Source organism: Neodiprion virginianus, chromosome 4, assembly GCF_021901495.1.
Source record: "Neodiprion virginianus isolate iyNeoVirg1 chromosome 4, iyNeoVirg1.1, whole genome shotgun sequence".
NCBI lineage: Eukaryota > Metazoa > Arthropoda > Insecta > Hymenoptera > Diprionidae > Neodiprion > Neodiprion virginianus.
Genome location: NC_060880.1, coordinates 5,431,369 through 5,449,232, shown reverse-complemented (window position 1 = coordinate 5,449,232; position 17,864 = coordinate 5,431,369). Strand labels below are relative to the sequence as shown.

The window sequence follows — 17,864 nt, the reverse complement described above, 5'->3', positions numbered from 1 at the left end:
GAGCAAACTTTGATCGTGCACCATCGAAGAAAACATTCTTTGAACGAAAAACTTTTCCATCATTACTGAAACAAACGAGCTTTTGTTAAAACGTAAGCCATCTTCATGGTTCGTGTTACGATTGCACGTATAAAATATCGAGCCAAGTTCTTTCCAACATTGAAAGCGCGTAGAGAGACTCACACAGGCATCGGTTCTTGTTAGAATAACGCGAAACTTGCAGCGCGTCGCGACGTCGCAACACCGGCTCGATTCGAGGGTGGGGTGAGCTTCGGGGTTGGTAGTCGAGCAGCGTCCGTCGACAGGGTTGAACGTAATCCTTGACGTTAGCTGCGGAAGAAGAGTGACGCGATCTTGTAATATTCGGGAGGGAGAAGCCGGTTGATTTGCAACGTTGCGGTTTAAAATGGATTGAAGCCACGGGATATCAGAGAGCGATAATCCAGGTTGGTTGTTGCATTTTTTACGTTGCGCGCATTTATTCCCTTATTCATTAAAATTATAATTGTAGTATAAACTTTTTTTCTTACTATCAATGAAAAACGCAACTGATTGTCGGCATATTTTTATTTATTTTTTTTTCTCCTTTCTTCTTCTGCTCTTTTTATTCACAACATCCCCGCCATTCAGACTTGCGGATACTTTCATTTGCCGCGTAATCTCGTTGGATTATCGCAATCCGGATCAACAGGTATACCGTATTCGCCCCAATTCACTTTCAATGCTTTTTGTTTTTTTTTTTTTTTTTTTTTTTTTTTTACCGTGTTAATTTCGCTTTGAGAATTACTGCTATTTACACATCGACGAGACAAACGTTAAGTAAATATAATTATCAGTCTCTGGCTGGAAACTTTGGACTTTCACATGTCGTGATGACTTTCACATTCTTGACGATGTACCTTTTCATGTTTTACTTATTTCAAGTGCGTATTGTCATTATTATATTTTTAACTATTATATGACAGAACTGTGAAAATCACCATCTAGGTGTTAAAATCAGTAAAAGAAATAGCGTGTAAATGAGATCAATAAGTCATTAAAAATAATCTGATTGTCTGGTGCGTAAGCAAAATTGATTGAATTTATTCCGATCGAAAGAATTAGCGTTAATGTTTCATTGTTATTAAACGAATAAAATACACAAAAATATAATCACGTGAATCATTAATCGCAGTTACAGCCAGTGTTTTCTTATATCTTCTACCCTGAAACTTGAGCAAACACTTTGCTCGATTCAAAGAAGCCTGAACCTAAAAGAAATGTTATTCTTCACTTTCGATAGGTTTTCGAGCGTTTTTATTCTCAATCCGATTAGCAAACTCTCGGGAGTTAGGCCATTTTGATTCGTATCCCCTACAGTTTTTCCATTCATTTTAATCGGGGATTCGATTAAAGCAAACCAAGAAACCTCAGATAAAGAATTTCCGACCAATTAAAAGTTTTCGAATTCTTCATTTTTCATTTATTCGATGTATCATTTTACGCTTCAAAAATTCAGATTTTCAATTCTACGGAATAATATCGTTTTTACTGTCAGGAGAAAAAGAGACAGTGAACGGAAAGCATGAGAACCGTTATAACTACGGAGCAGCAGCGTCCATCCATTTGAATTAAATTTTTCTCGAGGTCAATCGAATTTGGGCTTTTATACGGAGCTGTTACTCGACGTTTGAAACTGTTTTATTCAGGGTCGTATAAGGAGAGTCGGATATAATGGTGGATAAACTGCACGAGTACGAGGGATTGGCCGGTAGAATTCACGGTGTCCGAGATAAAGTTGGTGAGAAATGGAACGGTTGGAAAGAGTGGAAACAGAGTATTCCCTTGGATCAGGGAATCGAAGGTTTTTTGAACCATATCCGAGGCCCTCCGAAGCTGGAAAAGACCCTCGACGACTACTCGCACATATACAGGTGCGTTAGAACCGCTTTGATAGGATGCATGTACGAATGAACTGCTGAAAAATGGGCTGAGTCTCGGGACTTTATACATCTCGACATTCGATTATTCAATTCGATAAGGACGCGTTTTATTCAAAAGTATGTGAATCGATCTTAATCGATTTATTTCAAATTTCGAGACAATGTATACTTGGATAGTTTTAGGGTCTCTATCCCAGAATCCCAATTCTCTTGCAATGGTAATTTTCTTGTGATAATTGAATGAAGAAGTTGTCAATTAATGACTAAAAATCGAAATTCAACGCGAGACTGTTGTAATTTTTTTCACAGAAAAAAAAAAACAAAACAAATTATGTCGTGGCAAAGAGGATAAACAAAGTTATAAACCGTTTCTAAATTTCAAATAGATAAATCGATTTTCACCGTATTTGAGGTATCACAAGGACCGCAAGATGGTAGATGTTAAATATTGTCAATGACAATGCTTTCTATTTATCGATCATAGCGGATGAAAAAAATAAGATTAAAAGAAATACGAATGAAGTTCGATCGACATAGTTTTTATCAAGGAGTTGGAGCAACTCAGGATTTTCAAAAAATCGATTTCTTCTTTTGCGTTTTCTTAAAGTATGATGCCTCGAAAATATTCTCTGAAAATTTCAACTAAATTTAACGAACAGTTTCCGAGATATTATGCAATAACTGAAGGGCTAGATGACCCTGGATGGCAGCTTTCAGCGACCGATTTCCGTTAAACCTGTTTCTTTTCGATACTGTGTTTTCAAAGTCGGTGACCACTGTAGTTCAAAAACCACTCGATGGATATAAATGAGTTTTATGCAGTTTATTGTGGGCATAAAAAAAAATAGTGCCTGATCGTAGGATTGTGTTTTAATTTTATTTTTTTTATTCTTTTTTTTCTAATTCCAACTTATATTTTTACAAGCAATAGACAATTGCTATTTTCCTCAAAGATTCGCAAGTAAATTATCAGAGGCCGCCATTTTTTTTTTTTTTTTTATTATTTTCAGAAAAAAAGCTCTAATCGGGCTGCATTAACTACTTGAACTGATGATTTTTTCTTGTTTGATTGATTTTTGACGGACCTGTGAAAAAAAGTTACGATGGTCACCAGAAAGCACTACTTGTGAGACGGGTTACAACAAATATGGCGATAGCTTGGTCTACAATGAACACATTGTTTTTTTTTTTTTTTTTTCAAAATAACCATTTTTTCACACCTCTGAGCAGCCCTAACCACTTAAAACAAAATCCGATCGCATTGAATAATTGATCGTCAAGTGTGCTGCAATTCTTCGGGAATTTACTCGTATTTAATACACCCGTAATTGAGTGTGACAAGAACGTGAAACAAGCATCGAAAAATTTAGGAAAAAAACGCGGGGTGAGCTGGTCCGGATCTCGGCCGCCGTAATGGGAATCGAGTTTTCGTACGCGGCCGAAACCGCGTTCGTATCACCGACGCTCCTCAAGATCGGTGTCGACCACCAGCACATGACCTTGGTCTGGGCGCTGAGTCCTCTGGTCGGTTTTTTCGTCACCCCGTTCCTCGGCAGCGTGAGTGACCGTTGCAGAATACGACAGGGACGAAGAAGGCCGTTCATCCTGCTCTTGGCCATTGGTGTATTCATAGGTGAGACAGAGAGAGAGAGAGAGAGATATCGATCGATTAATTTGTTGATTAGTTTTATTAACCATGGCAAGCCTTTTGCAAATGAAAATAAATAAATAAATAAGTACAGGAAAAACAATGCAAGATCTAGAAATCACCGTAACGGTGATTTGAAGAAGAAAATTATCGATATATAATCAACCCTCCGAGAAGAGCATTATTTTTTTCGACGATGGAGAACACTCTGGGTCAAAATGACCCTGTTCCATTTTTCACGCGTTGCCATTTCAAATATACTAATCCAATCTACCTGAAAAAATTCACCGGTATACTTTTACTATCTTAGAGTGTTATAGCATAGTACAAATATAATTCATAGATTGGAAGAATAAAAAAAAAACAAATAAATTGAAAAAAGAATTACTTGTTTCAGAAGCAAAAAGGTGTAGGTCAGTATAACCCAATATGTTCTCGAGGGGTTGAACAAAATTTAACAAAATTAGAATAGCATGAATCATGAACCAATTAGAACCTGAAAATATTACGATCGCGACCTTGATTGACATTATATAATTATTATAAATATTAATTCACGTGAAAATATACGTGAATTGAAGTATAGAGAGGGAGAGAGAGTGAAACTATCCGTGAGGCCTGAGGTGCGATCGATGTAAGACTCGGGGCTTCAATTTCCAGGGTTGATCCTCGTCCCCAACGGCGAAAACATGGGATACGCCTTCGGCGACACCCCGACGTTTGCCAATCACACCGTTCCTCTGGGGCATCGGACCTCGGGCACAAATTCTACTGACGAAAACCGGCACTCGTCGCCAACATCGTCCCATTCTTGGGGGATATTCTTCACAATACTCGGCACTGTTCTCCTTGACTTTGACGCTGACGCCTGTCAAAGCCCAGCAAGAGCCTATCTTCTGGACGTCACGGTTCCAGGTAGGCATCGAATTTCCTCTTCGATGAAAACAAATTTCGAGTCCAATTTCACCGCGCCGTCGTCAGCTACTTTCACCCAACTCGAAGTTGAGGGATTGGAAATGCAAGTGGTACAAATCAGTCTGGCCTAAGTTTTTAGGATAAAAAAATTTTTACCTTGTTTAATCGCAAATGCAAATTCTTACTTATGCTTACTTATGCATATTCTTCTTGAACTTGAATTTTAAACTTACACCACTGGCGCGGCTCGTAGCGTGTCACGTTCATCACTTTTAGTCACTTTTTTTTATAAAACACACTTATTTGTCACTATTCTGCGATAAGTCACTTTTTCCAACTGTATCCCGATGATCGAGATTTTTTTTTCAATGCCTATATCCTGTTTATTAGGGTGGACCGGAAATACAAAATTATTCAAAAATTTAAAAGCTTCAGCTCCGCGCGTAAGGACAGAAAATTCTTTGCCGGACCCCAAAAGTCTCGAAAGGAAAAGGCTTTGAAGATTCGGTTTTCCCGATGAATCCAAAAATTCTTACTTTTTCCGCACTTATACACGTATGCACGAGCATTATTTTCAAATGAACTCAAATTCATGCCATTCTCGTTCATCGTATCTTATTGAGAAACGTATAAAAAAACGCATTCATAACCCACTACTTAAAAGTAAAAGCATGCTCATTTTTTTAAAACATTTTTTGTTCTGGACGTTGTTCTAATTTTTATCTGTTCCTGGTTAGTTCAACGTGATACTTTTTTCACTCTAATAAGAGAAGAGCCATTTTTGTGAACTATCGAGAAAGTATTTGTACGGATCAAAGAATTGAGAAATAATTATTTTTCGTTCCAGGCTTTTTTTCCCAAGAAACTGGTGAATCTCAAATATGCTCTGCTTCGTAGAGAGCGACGAATAGTCGCTAATTCAAGAATTTTTCTAGCAGATTCCTATTACTTAATCACTGACTAACTGACTTAGTGATTTACTCAGTACCTAAGTACTACTAATCCGAAATTAGATCTACAAATTTTTCGAAATACTTAACTTTTTAATCAGTTTTTGGTCACTGTATGGTGACTTTTCAAATATTCCTGGTCACGATTTTCACTTTTTCCGATCAAGGAGACTGCTATCAGCCCTGCACTTGCTCTCTCAACCCCTTAATTATTGAGGTGGTTCGCTAATTAACTCCATTGGGCAGTTACCGCTTAATTGTAACTTAATTATAAACCTCGCACCATTTTAAAACCCTGATTATACCTTATACGTGCCCACGACGCAGAGGATCATGCCCGGGGACTCAGCACCTTCACAATCATGGCCGGATTGGGGGGCTTCATGGGCTACGGACTGGGGGGCATCAACTGGGACGCAACAACCCTCGGGGTCATGCTGGGGGGCCACCTTCACGCGACCTTCACGTTGATCACGATAATATTCGTAATATGCGTACTTTGCACCATAACCAGCTTCAAGGAAATTCCACTCGAGGTTCTCGAGCGGGATCAGTACCAACGATTCCACGATCAGAAGGTAACGATGAAGATATCCCGACGGTACTGTTATACGTTCTCTGTCAGATAAATTTATCAAGAACAATTAGGTGTCTTATTGTCATAGTTAAATTCGCCTTTTGTCTTCTTATAAATTAATTGAATGGAAATAACCTTTCCAAGAGAAAAAGGATTTTTTACCATGAGACTAGCAAACATTTTTCTTTTTCCCTTTGACGTTGACGAAAAAAGTCATTCTCTTGCTTCGACTAGTTTTTACTTTATTCTTATAACCAAATCGAGCTATCGTTGCTTTGGCAAAAAATTATTCACGGTAATAACATACCTTTTACACAAATTTTGTCGTTTTTATTTTTATTTTTTTCACTAAACAGATGGAAATAAGGATAATCTAATGTCAATCATGGAGATAATACATTTTATCTAGATGAATTTGTATATAAACGAATAATTTCTCCGTCATAAGAGTATCTAGTACCGCAATGATGATATTCTGTTCGTTGATGATTTTCTCGCTGATTTTAACCGTTCGCAAACTTCTCTCCGCAGATGTCTGAGAGCAGAAAGTCGGAAGAGTCGGACAAGATTGCGGCCGAGGAGTGCACGTCTTACGGAACCCTGACGCAGACGGAGGATCCAACGAACGTTGGAAACAATGCAGAGGCTAGTTGACGATGAAATAAAGAGAAAGTTGAAACATAAAAATCAAACGTATCCGCGGTTTCAGGAGTTCATCCTCAGGCAGCTTCCCAACGACGAAAGTCCGAAGCGACCTGGCGCTGTTCCCATTATTCCCGACGTGCTTCCGGAGGCATCAATGGCGATTGAGAACAACGAATTGGACGACGGGGCCGAAGCCAATTCCAGAACAACTCTGAGAGAGTATCTCCTGTCGATACTCTACATGCCTCACAGCATGAGGATGCTGTGCTTGACGAATCTATTCTGCTGGATGGCACACGTCTGCTACTCTCTCTACTTCACCGATTTCGTTGGCGAGGCGGTTTACGGTGGTGACCCTAAGGTCAGGATTAATCGGAAATTAATAAGTAGAGTGGAAGAAATCAAACTTTTGGGAAACGACAGAGTTTTGAATGGCCGGAAACCCGACGGCTCAAAGTTCCGAAATCCAAGATTTCGTAAATTCAAGTTACGATAGAGCAATGTTCCGAAAAGTAAAGAAAAATGAAGTTTCGATAGAGTGGAATTCTGAAAATTAAAATACACTCACACAGCGTAGTTTATTCAATGAGTGGGTGCAAAAAATCAGAAAAATCGAAAATCGGAATGAACATGACTCCGAACGTAAAAATATCGAAAATCCAAAAGGAAGAACGATCAAAGTGGTGAAATTGTACGAAGTCAGAACTGCACAGAACTGAAAATCTTCGATCATTCGGAATTCTAAATTTTCTCATTTTCGTACTTTTGGAACTTTGATTTTTCGGAGTTACGCCCTTACGAAATTTTGCACTTTCCTAACTTTGAGCATCGGGTTTCGGACCTTTCGAAACTGATGTTTTGCCTAAGTTTAATTTCTTTACTCAAAGTTACTCAAAGTTCCTTACCTTTTTCAAGAGTGAAACATGATGTCAGAACGATGTTTTATAACCCATTTTTTGCATCCCAAGGTGGCGAAAGACATATTTTGGACAATAATCGTAAGCCATATTTCCCAGATGAAAAAATGGGTCGTTAAACGTCTTTTTGAGCAGTTTTAGCTTTGTTACGCGGTTTCCGGAATTCTACCCCGTTCCTTTCCAATTCTTTGCAATCTTCATTTCAGGCTTCTGACGGATCTAATGAACGACAACTTTACGAATCTGGGGTTCGATTTGGGTGCTGGGGAATGTCCATGTACTCCCTATCATGTGCCTGTTACTCGCTCGTCATTGAGAAACTCATTAAACGCTACAAGTTAGTCTTAGTCATAAAATCTATCATACTCAACATTTTCTGCGTCATTGTGAAACGGAGGTCATTCGCCATGTCATTAAATCATTACTTGTTTCGTGTCCTTTGCTCAATGTTCGTTTGACGCCTGTGAGTTTTAATTGGTATAACAGCAAGTTACGGCTAATTTGTATTGTATCGACGTGAGGAAAGTGGCACACTAATTCGTTTGAATCAAATCTACGCTTACCACATCACAAGGTGATTAATGGTTATTAAATTCAATCAATCCAATCTTTATATTGAGCGCAGATGTGCTTTTCATTCTGAAACACGGCTGTGCGTTTGCTAAATCTGTGTCATAAGTTACATCCAAATCTTCATCTAGCGAACACATCAATTCAAATAATTTGTCAACTCACTGTTCGGTCAAGCGTAAAGCAGTCGATCGGCTGCTCGATAAGCTTGATGAGTTTCGCAAGTTGAATAGGAAAGAACATTGGTATAAAACCAAAATTATTAACTCATTTTTAACTGCATACTAATCTTCCTACTCTAGGAGAATTTCCGAAAAAATAACAAGAGAATTATTAATTCATTCCTCGGGTCATCCACAGAGCCAAGAAAGTGTATATATGTGGACTGCTGTTCTACAGTACGGGAATGATGATGATGGCGTTAACGAAACACCCGGTGGGTGTAATTATTTTCTCGTGGACAGCCGGCGTTATGTATTCGACACTCTTCACAATGCCGTATCTGCTGATTGCCCATTATCACGCTTCGTCAACGGTAATACAAGCCCACACGCAGTAGACGCAGCTACGGTGAAAATAATTCTCTGAAAGAAAAAAAGAGGAAAAAAAATAAATAAATTAATAATCAAACAGAAGTCAATCTCCGACAATCAAGCTCCAAAATATACAGCTCGACGGTTTATCGGTGAGGAATTCGGGAGTAAATCGAACGAAATCGGTGAACCTTGAGAGAAAATTCAACTATACGTTACTCAACATGATATGTCAGTTAATAGATTTATAAAAAAATATTCCATACTGTTACAACGTGTTGAATTGCAAAGCGAGATGCAAAAGATGATTTAATGAAGATATTTCTTTGGCGGACTGACGATGAGATGATTATCATCGAAAGCGAGGCCTTTTCCAACTTTTAAAATAAATACGGGACATTTTATTGTGAAAATTTATTGATTGACGTAATTGGTAAATTTGTACCAAAATTCTTATAAAATTTTTCAAAGAATATTTTCACCCCGGTAGCCTATCTCGTAACTATGGCTGGTAATATAAAAATAATCGATTCCAAAAAAATTATCCAACAGGACTCGATTGAATCGATAGAAATTAATCGAGTAAACGATTATTTCGTAATTTTTTGAAACGGTGCACTTAAAACCAAAATTTCGTTTATTTCAATACGTAGACTGAATGGCGGAAAATTTTGTTGATGATTTGTAGTTTAATTCAAAATATTTTTCAATTCCAGGTGAAAATATTCATTCATCTTTCGCTTATTGTATCAAATAGGTACTTGGTAAATAAGAGAATGATAGTAATTGATATTTCATTAACATAAATTGATACTGTATCGCGGCGTTCATGAGAGTAGGAAACAAAAACCGATTTTGAAGAAAAATAATCGATTATACTCGATTAATCGGGAAAAAATTCGTCGCTCACGGAGTAGTAGGAGGGAGACAGCACTGCGCTAAAACTTTTCCCCAGTTTTCAGATAACGTGAGACGTATTGTCTGAATGCGATTTAAGCGCCTCTTACGGAAAAAAGTGAACTTTTCGCTATAAAATGTAAGAAATGAAGGGCGGCGATCATAACCTATAAACCTCCGTGCTATAAGTACACTCCGTATATTCGTAAAATACGCATTTGATGTGAGTGAAAACCAGTGAAAACCGAGCAATTGCTTTTCCAACCTCAACCGACATTAGATCCGAATCGTAAGATCATAGAAGGAAGAGGGGAGAGCGTTACGCGGGCTTAGACCGCAAGAGGCGCTTAAATCGCATCTTGACAATTCCTCCTCCGTTGCCCGAGAAACTGGACCAACTTTTGAGCCGAGAGCTGCCTGACTGTTGTCTCCATCCTAATTTCCTACTACTCCGTGATCTCTATCGATCCTTTCCACTCTAGGTGGAGATAATAAATACCTAATAAAACCACCATTTCATATCTTCTACAGTTCGAGGTTGGGTTAGATGGGATTGCCGTTCAAAGTGGCGGTGTCCGAGGCCTGGGTACGGATGTTGCGATCGTTTCGTCGATGGTGTTCCTGGCGCAATTCCTCCTGTCCTGTGGTCTTGGGACCATAGTCAGCGTCTCGGGAACGACAACAGCAGTCGTATGGGTGGCATGCATGCTGGCAGCTTGCGGTGCCGTTTCAGCTACCCAAATTATGTACTTGGATCTCTGAACAGCACACGTACTATGTAGACAAATTTGAGCACAGAGCCACTGGTTGATGGATATACGCAATTGCCAGTGTCGTACAAGATAATGAGTTTCGTTGTCTAGAGGAAAGTATGAAGAGATTATGCATATAAAAATTAATTGTCTCTGTAACCGGCATGAAAGATACAAGATTATCCTTATTTTTATCTCTGAATATTCGAAAAGATGACGATAATGACGGGAGATTGTTACACATCAGTGAGATAAAAGCAGGCTCATCTGAACGAAAATTAAAGATAAACTTTACCCAAATTATCTCTATGTAACATGAAAAGTGAGTTGAATTTATCGAAGATAATTATCTTTGATAAAATTATGTAGGCAACGTACAACACTGACGAATTCGCGAATTTGGGTGTTAAAAATTACGTACACCGTACATTCGGGAGTGGGAAAAATGAAAACGCATTGAATCATGGTATGATACAGAAGCGGGAAAAAAACTCGTTTCCGATCTTAGCGACTTGTGTCTGTTTAATTTTCGACAATTTCAAAGTTCGGTTGTTATATATTGAAATAAAAAATATGTGGGAAACATTACATCAGCTGCGATGGATTTAAATATTAAGTTCGTTAATATCGAAGGCGCAGGAAACTTCGTGCAAGCTGATGGACATTTATTCATATTACATCGTGTCATTTTAGAGTAATAACCACAGTGAAAAGTTACTTTTATTGATACAAGGGGAATATTCCTCGCTCCTATTTGCTGAATAAGTTGTCAACTACCAATTTTGAATCAAACAAAATATTTGAGCATGCACAAATAGCCAATAGTGTATACATATAATGGTATGTAAAGTGATTGAAATACATCGTCGCGTTAAATCTATGATATACATACACATACATATTTTAATCTTATCTGATTTATTTAAAACAAAATTGTCATTGTACATAATGTAACGTAATAATCGTAATAGGTATGATGTAAAACTGTCACTTTCAACGTGTAAATATTACTTATTACTGTAATCAAGTAGCATATAGAGTTAATAAAATTAAACGAACATCGTAATCAATGTTTCAAGAATCCCGTGGTAATAACGTGTGAAAAAAATGCCTCGGAGCAATTCAACAGTTTGATATATTTCAACTGTAAATAGATATTGGAGGAAAACGAATTGAATGCAATCACCGAAATTCCCAACGAATAAAATCACGTGAATTGCGCAGCAGCCCTTTCACATATCTATTTGCAGCTAACTGACACTTCAAGCTCGATTCAATAAGTAGATATATCGTTTAGTTATACATGTATACATTTTGTTGCATTATCCACGCTTCCTCATCACCAGCCGACGTGCGGATACTAGTGTAATCGTACATGTCATATCAAGATGTATCGTCAAATATTTATAGTCAAGACAGTATTCGCCTTATCTTACAGGTATACTTTATAATTTTGATTCATGTAATTTGTTGTGACAGCAGCTGGTGGTGATTAAATTTGAACCATCAATATGCTGACGTATAATCCGTGGTGAAAATTATGTCTACGATTTTTTACGAATTTTTCAGAAAATTGGGACACTTCGTACAATTTTGTGCAACAAATTGTTCTCTTACAAAATTGTGAATTAACATAGTTTTTCATAAAAACTTGTAGATTTTCATGAAAATTTGTATTTTTATACAAAAAAAAAAATCTACAAGCTACTCAAATTTTTAAACACAAATATTAAAAATTCTTTACGAAAAACTATGCATATTTACAATTTTGTACGAAATAATACAAAATGTTTCAATTTCCATAAATATTCGTAATAGCAGAAATTTTCATAACTCACTAGTGAAAATAAAAAAGAATGAAATTCAATCGGATCGCATTTTATTTGTCAGGAGTGAAATTTTAAACGTCGTTGCAGTGAATATTTGTTCCTCAGTTTTATGAGCGATTAATGCTTACGATTACAGTGGACGGAATAATTCATTTAATAATCAACTATACCGGGAGGATTCCCTGAAAACGAACATTTCAAAGGACGTTTCGCAGCTATTCGGATCGTCCTCCTTCAAATTCGTTTTTATTTGAATTTTCGGATAAAGAAATCGGAATGGATCATATTAGAAATTTTATTCTTTTGCAGTTATTGGGAGTCAAATGGGCAACCGTAGTTACATATTACACGTAGTAAAATACTTCGTACGTAACTTCGGAGATCTATCTGCCGGCGAAGCGTCTTTGAAATCATACGATTTCCAGGAATCCTCCCGGTACAATCTCATTTGCATGCAAATATTGCCTTTCGGTAGAATGATATTTGTAAAACTAAGTTCTCAGATTGTTCATAGACTTTTCCAGTATGTCTTTTTTTATCCGTGGATAATCCGGATTTTGTTTCAACACTTCGTTGCAAGTTTCAATGGCGTCAGCGTAAGCCTTACTCTTCATATGGCAATAGGCGAGTTTGTAGCCGACGGAGAGTTTCGACCTTCCTCCGTACTTCCAGGCCTGGGAATACTGGACGGCGGCCTCGCGATAATTCTGTTCCTTCTCGGCTATGTAGCCGGACAATTCGTGGGCTCGTACACAGGTCGCGTTGTGCTGAAGAACGCGCTTCAGTAGCTCGTTGGCCAGCTCGTATTTGCTCGACTGGACGTAAATGTCGGCCAGCAGGACCCAGCAACGTTCCAAGTACTCGGCATCTTCGAAGGACCAAACATTCCTACAAACTCTCTTGAGGTGGTTGCGTGCTCGCGGCGTTTGCTTAAGCAGGATGTGAGCCGTAGCCAAGCCCAGCGCTGGACCGACGTGATCCTTGAGCGCATCCTGGCTCGCCAGAGCTGTACAATCTTGTAGGGCACGCTCAATGTTTCCCTTCTGCTTCGTCGCCAAGAGGAAGAAATCACCCAGCAATCGGTGGGTCAGCATCTCCTGGATGCCTCCCTTTGGGTTCAGTTCCTGGGTACAAAATTATTGGAATTAACGTTATTTCGACTTACTTTTGGAGGCCTGAAATTTATCAGGTAATGTGCCTAATGAAAATTATTTTGTGATGGATCACACAGCGTTATTACCGAAATTCCGATGTATTTTATCATGTAATTTAACATTTGGATACGAATTCATATATAACAAATCACATGACAAATCATGTGCAGCAAAGCGAGTATAGATTATGAGACAAAATACATAACAAATCATGTACCGAAAATATGATTTTAGATTTAATTTTAATCTTAAATAGATAATCTTACATTTTATGGAGATAATTGCCTGAAAAACTATCTTTTATATTATCTAGAAGCATTTTTATCGACAACTTGTATACGAATATTTGTATCTTCATCTAGATATTACCTAATTAATAGATAGTCACTATCCTGTAAAACACTGCTAAGTTTGAAAAAGTTATTAGGTACTATCTAGTTACCGTAACTTTCAGTATATTTACTGATTCCCACCTCCCTGAATATGACTCGGCACTTTTCTTTGCAATGTAATAGAATTTCTTTGAAACGTCACTCTCTTTCAAACGTATCATAATATGGTACCTGCAATAATCGTTGAGCTGTTTTCAATGCCAGTGATCTTGAATCTTGGTACTCAGAATTACTGTCATTGAAAGTATCATTGGTTAGCGCAGAGTCATCGTCAGGGTCCAAGCATATATCAATCATGTTGTAGATGGCCTGCTGACCCCACTCCGGATCTCGTCGAGCAGCATTAAAGTACCGAAGCGCAGAATTCAGCTTGCCAAGTCTCCAATCTAACAGACCGGCGCAGTAAGAGAAGCCAGCTTCTTGGTTTGAACCACTCATACTAGATTCTGCCCTAGAGATCCACTCGTGAAGGTCATCCATGTTGCCTAGGGTACGACTTTCGTTCATTTAATGAAAACTTTGCTTCGCTCGCAGAAAAATAATTAACATTTGACCCTCGTTGTTCTACCTGTTCGACGAGAAACTTCTATCAGTCTTGCCAGCGCTGTCCAATAAGTCGGCTGACGAATTAATAACTGACGAAAATGGAACGCAGCAGTTTCAAAATCCACTTTGCGAAAGGCCAGATCAGCCATCATCACCAGTGCTGCCTCGTTGCTCGGATCCATTGTTAGTAAGGTTGCACAGTTTTGAGCGCAACGATCCAGGTCGTTTACCTGCAAAAAATATGGTCATGTGATCTGGCATAAATTTCTTTGCGAGGCTTGCTACGTTTGAGTAGAACACGTCATATATACCTGCATGTAAATCTTGGCGAGCGAAAGCAGAGCTTTAGTGTCACTAGAATTATGACTCAAAGCCTCCTTGTAGTAGACGATAGCCTGGTCAAAATCTCTCAGAGATGAAGCATGCTCCGCCATACTCGAGCATATTTGAGCCAGCAACTCTTTCTGCATTGTTGAACCAGGCGTGACAGCAGCTCTCTGAACAGCCCTACTTTGATTTTCTCTGGCTTCACGCAGAGTTGCGAGGGCTGCCTGCGTATTGCCTGCTCTTTTGCGAACCTTGGCCAATAACAGTAGCTGTTTTGTTCGCAGTTCTAAGCTCTGTAGGTCGTTTGCATTGCGACAATCTGTAAACGATCACAAATCGCTGTGAGAATTTGGGCATTGGACGAGAAACTGATGTGTATAGCCAATACTCATTTCCGTCAAAAGGACTTAACTTGCAACTCTTGAGCAAGAGTGGCTTCCGCTTTGTCGAACTGTTTCATTTTCATGAACAATTCTGCCATATCCAATTTCAGATCACCGCAACCTTCCTGGCGCGTTGCTTCTTTGTAGTAATTTATTGCCTTTCCGTATTGGTGTGTTTTGACCAGTGCCTTTCCCATTTTGCTAGCCAGTATTTTGTCCGATGGACTTTTCTTCAGGGACTGTTCATAGGCTTCTATCGCTCGGTCCGGTTCTTGAATGGCGATATAGGCATCCCCAAGCATGCTGTATGTTGTCGGACCAGGAGAGTGCTCGACTAGTTCTCTGATTGCAAAAACGATGGTGGGTTACGTACAAGCTGGTTTATTTATAATAGAAGGAGTACAATTTCGAAAATTTCCAGGTGAGTTGAAACATTAACGACGGAGCTAGGAATCGAACTTGGTATCTAGAGATGCTTTACCGGAGACTTACTCCACTAGACCACCTAGCCGTCCTGACTACAGTGTCATTGATGAGAGAAATTAATAGTGAAAGCAAGTAACGCCAATCCAATGATGCATTTTGATGAAATGTCATTATTTCTCACAATCAGTATTAGTATACTCATGTTTATCAAACTCGAATACTTCAGAATAATACTCAAGTTGCAAAAAAGTGTTTTTTTTTTCCAGTCATTCGTCAAATTAACGCTACCGACTTCAACCCCGGATTAGTTTTTTGTTCGCACGATATCTCACCTGAAACACTTGGCAAAAGCATTCCTGTCCTTTCTCCACTTGAGGTGAATTTCAGCGAGTCTTGTGTGCGCTTGCAAGTAGTAAGGTTGACCTGGATGAACTCTTGACAAATGACTTATGGCCTGGTCTACATCGCCCATGTCCAGACAGAGTTCAGCATTTCCGATTATTATGCGACTCTCCTCAACAGTGCCACATAATTCCCCCATAGCCTCCGCCATAAGTGAAATTGCTTCATTATACTTTTTGACTTTACTATAAGCAGATATGAGCTCAAGGTAAAGCGTCGCCTTGTCTGCGGTGGGTATCGAAGTGGTTGTTGATATACCCTCGCCAGGCATTAGACCGGCATACGACATAGCAACACGCAAACTATGAATACAGCTATTCAGGTCTCCATTTTCTTTCTCGACCAGTCCAATGATCAAATGGTACATCGGATCATCTCTGACTTTAAAATTGTAGCTCAATCCAACTTCCAAACTTTGCGAAGCCTGCTGATACTTTCCTTGGCGAGCGAGAATTTGAGCCATTAACAAGTGACCTGGAGCGCTGGTTGGATCAACCGAATCTAGTAGTTTTCTCAATGCTTCCAAAGCTCCGTCAAAGTCCCCATTTTGCAATCTGACTTTTCCCAACAACATCAGAGCTGCCGCTAAGCCAGGACAAGCGTCGCAAACTTTTTCGAGTATATTCAAGCACTGCTTTTTCAACGTATCGCTTGACGAGTTCTTCTCTTCCGGAGCACTGCCAATTGACGTGCTTGGTAAATATATCAAGAACTCTTTTACAATTTCCAAACAAAAATCTGGATTCAAAGTTTTGAGATACTCAAATCCGTAAGGAATACCTTTAGAGTCTTCCAACAATATCATAGCTGCCATGTCCAGATAATTTACAGCTATACTTGGCTCATGATTGCTCAATTTAGCTGACATGTACAGAATTTTGGGACTTGTGGCATTCACCTGTATCTCTCTGAGAAAGTCAATTTGCTGTCTGGCCAAATCTGTCGCCCCTGAAGAAGTGTCGAGTAGCTGGCAATGCGCCAGTCCCATCAATGCTGGCAGCGAAGATTCATCGATTCGTACCGTACTGCGGTACCAGTGTTCGGCATCCTTGATTTTTCCCATGAATACATTCAGGTTCCCTAATTCAACCATCAATTCACCGCTCTGAGGATTTTGCTGTACACATTTCTCAGTGATTTTTGTCAGCTCTGTTAATATGGCTGGATCCCGTCCAGTTACTCGAGAGAATAATTGTACTCCATCTATGAGAAGGTGTATATTTTTAGGCTCCGATAGCAACAAGTATCTGAAAAATGTTTGCAAGTATCTTAACCCTTCGGCGTAGTCGCCGTCCCTGCACAGCGATGCTATAGCTTTAAGTTTTGCAGCGCTTGTGTTGTTTGAATCAAGTAATAGTATTCTGTTAGAAGTTTCTAGCCCCTGTTCCCAATCTTTCATGGCCAATTGGTTGGACATTTTTTCTATCAACGGCATGGACAGTTTTGGATATCGAACTATGATCGAGTTAAGTATAGATATCGCGCTTTCGTGGTCTCCATTCTGTTCTTTGTAGCTTGCAGAGCCAAGTAAAGCGTTAAGATGTTTTCTGTCTTGTTTCAGAGCCTGCTCGAAGTAATCTGTGAATTTTCCTGCGCTCCCCTCTTTTGGTAGGTGCAAACTAATCCATCCTTTGATCAATAGCGCATCCATATTCGTAGGATTTAACTTATATGCTCGGTCAGCATATTCCTTAGCTTTTTCGACTTTACCGAGTAAAAACAGCACGGTGCCAGCCAATGTTAGTGCTTGAGGTGTAGCTTTTCTTTTATCTTCGCGGATACGGGCGTCCAGCTGAGTCAATGCACCTCTATCAATACTATTGCCAAATCTGTGAGCATAGCTTTGCACTAATAAAGCAGCCAGCGTTGTATCTCCATAGCCGATTAATCCTGAAACTTCCTTAGCAGCGTCTCTGCCTTGTCCTATCAGTGCGTAAGCCAAAGCGAGTAAAATTTTCAAGTTGTCGCTAGCTGGATGAGCATCGCACGCTTGTTTCGCGTGGACTAACATGCCATTATAATATTTTTTACGGCAGTACCACTGTATCAGTGCTTTATACTCGGTCTCATCCATTTTTT

At 39.1% G+C, this 17,864-nt stretch overlaps 2 protein-coding genes across 2 annotated transcripts; one reads left to right on the top strand and one right to left on the bottom strand.

Annotated features, from left to right (window-relative positions):
- The first annotated feature begins 272 nt into the window (after nucleotides 1-272).
- On the top strand, nucleotides 273-11,392 carry LOC124302347 (proton-associated sugar transporter A). Its single transcript, XM_046758457.1, has 10 exons — nucleotides 273-446; nucleotides 1,689-1,913; nucleotides 3,293-3,555; nucleotides 4,231-4,485; nucleotides 5,763-6,013; nucleotides 6,544-6,657; nucleotides 6,722-7,018; nucleotides 7,781-7,911; nucleotides 8,505-8,679; nucleotides 10,106-11,392. The coding sequence occupies exons 2-10, from the start codon at nucleotides 1,714-1,716 to the stop codon at nucleotides 10,334-10,336; spliced, it is 1,917 nt and encodes a 638-aa protein (XP_046614413.1). The 5' UTR covers nucleotides 273-446; nucleotides 1,689-1,713; the 3' UTR covers nucleotides 10,337-11,392.
- On the bottom strand, nucleotides 10,971-17,859 carry LOC124302346 (tetratricopeptide repeat protein 21B-like). The gene is made up of 6 exons (XM_046758456.1): nucleotides 15,716-17,859; nucleotides 14,986-15,299; nucleotides 14,559-14,893; nucleotides 14,270-14,477; nucleotides 13,873-14,186; nucleotides 10,971-13,279 (listed from the first exon to the last, which is right to left on the bottom strand). Exons 1-6 carry the CDS (start codon nucleotides 17,857-17,859, stop codon nucleotides 12,647-12,649), a joined length of 3,948 nt encoding a protein of 1,315 aa, XP_046614412.1. The 3' UTR covers nucleotides 10,971-12,646.
- Between the last annotated feature and the right edge of the window lie 5 nt (nucleotides 17,860-17,864).

Excerpts from the sequence above, each read along its gene's own strand:
- LOC124302347 (XM_046758457.1), top strand. The coding sequence starts at position 1,714 with ATGGTGGATAAACTGCACGAGTACGAGGGATTGGCCGGTAGAATTCAC. Across the intron at positions 6,014-6,543 it reads AACGATTCCACGATCAGAAG|ATGTCTGAGAGCAGAAAGTC; the intron begins GTAACGATGAAG and ends TTCTCTCCGCAG. Across the intron at positions 7,912-8,504 it reads AAACTCATTAAACGCTACAA|AGCCAAGAAAGTGTATATAT; the intron begins GTTAGTCTTAGT and ends GGTCATCCACAG.
- LOC124302346 (XM_046758456.1), bottom strand. The coding sequence starts at position 17,859 with ATGGATGAGACCGAGTATAAAGCACTGATACAGTGGTACTGCCGTAAA. Across the intron at positions 14,894-14,985 it reads TCTTGCTCAAGAGTTGCAAG|ATTGTCGCAATGCAAACGAC; the intron begins TTAAGTCCTTTT and ends GATCGTTTACAG. Across the intron at positions 14,478-14,558 it reads TCGCCAAGATTTACATGCAG|GTAAACGACCTGGATCGTTG; the intron begins GTATATATGACG and ends TATTTTTTGCAG.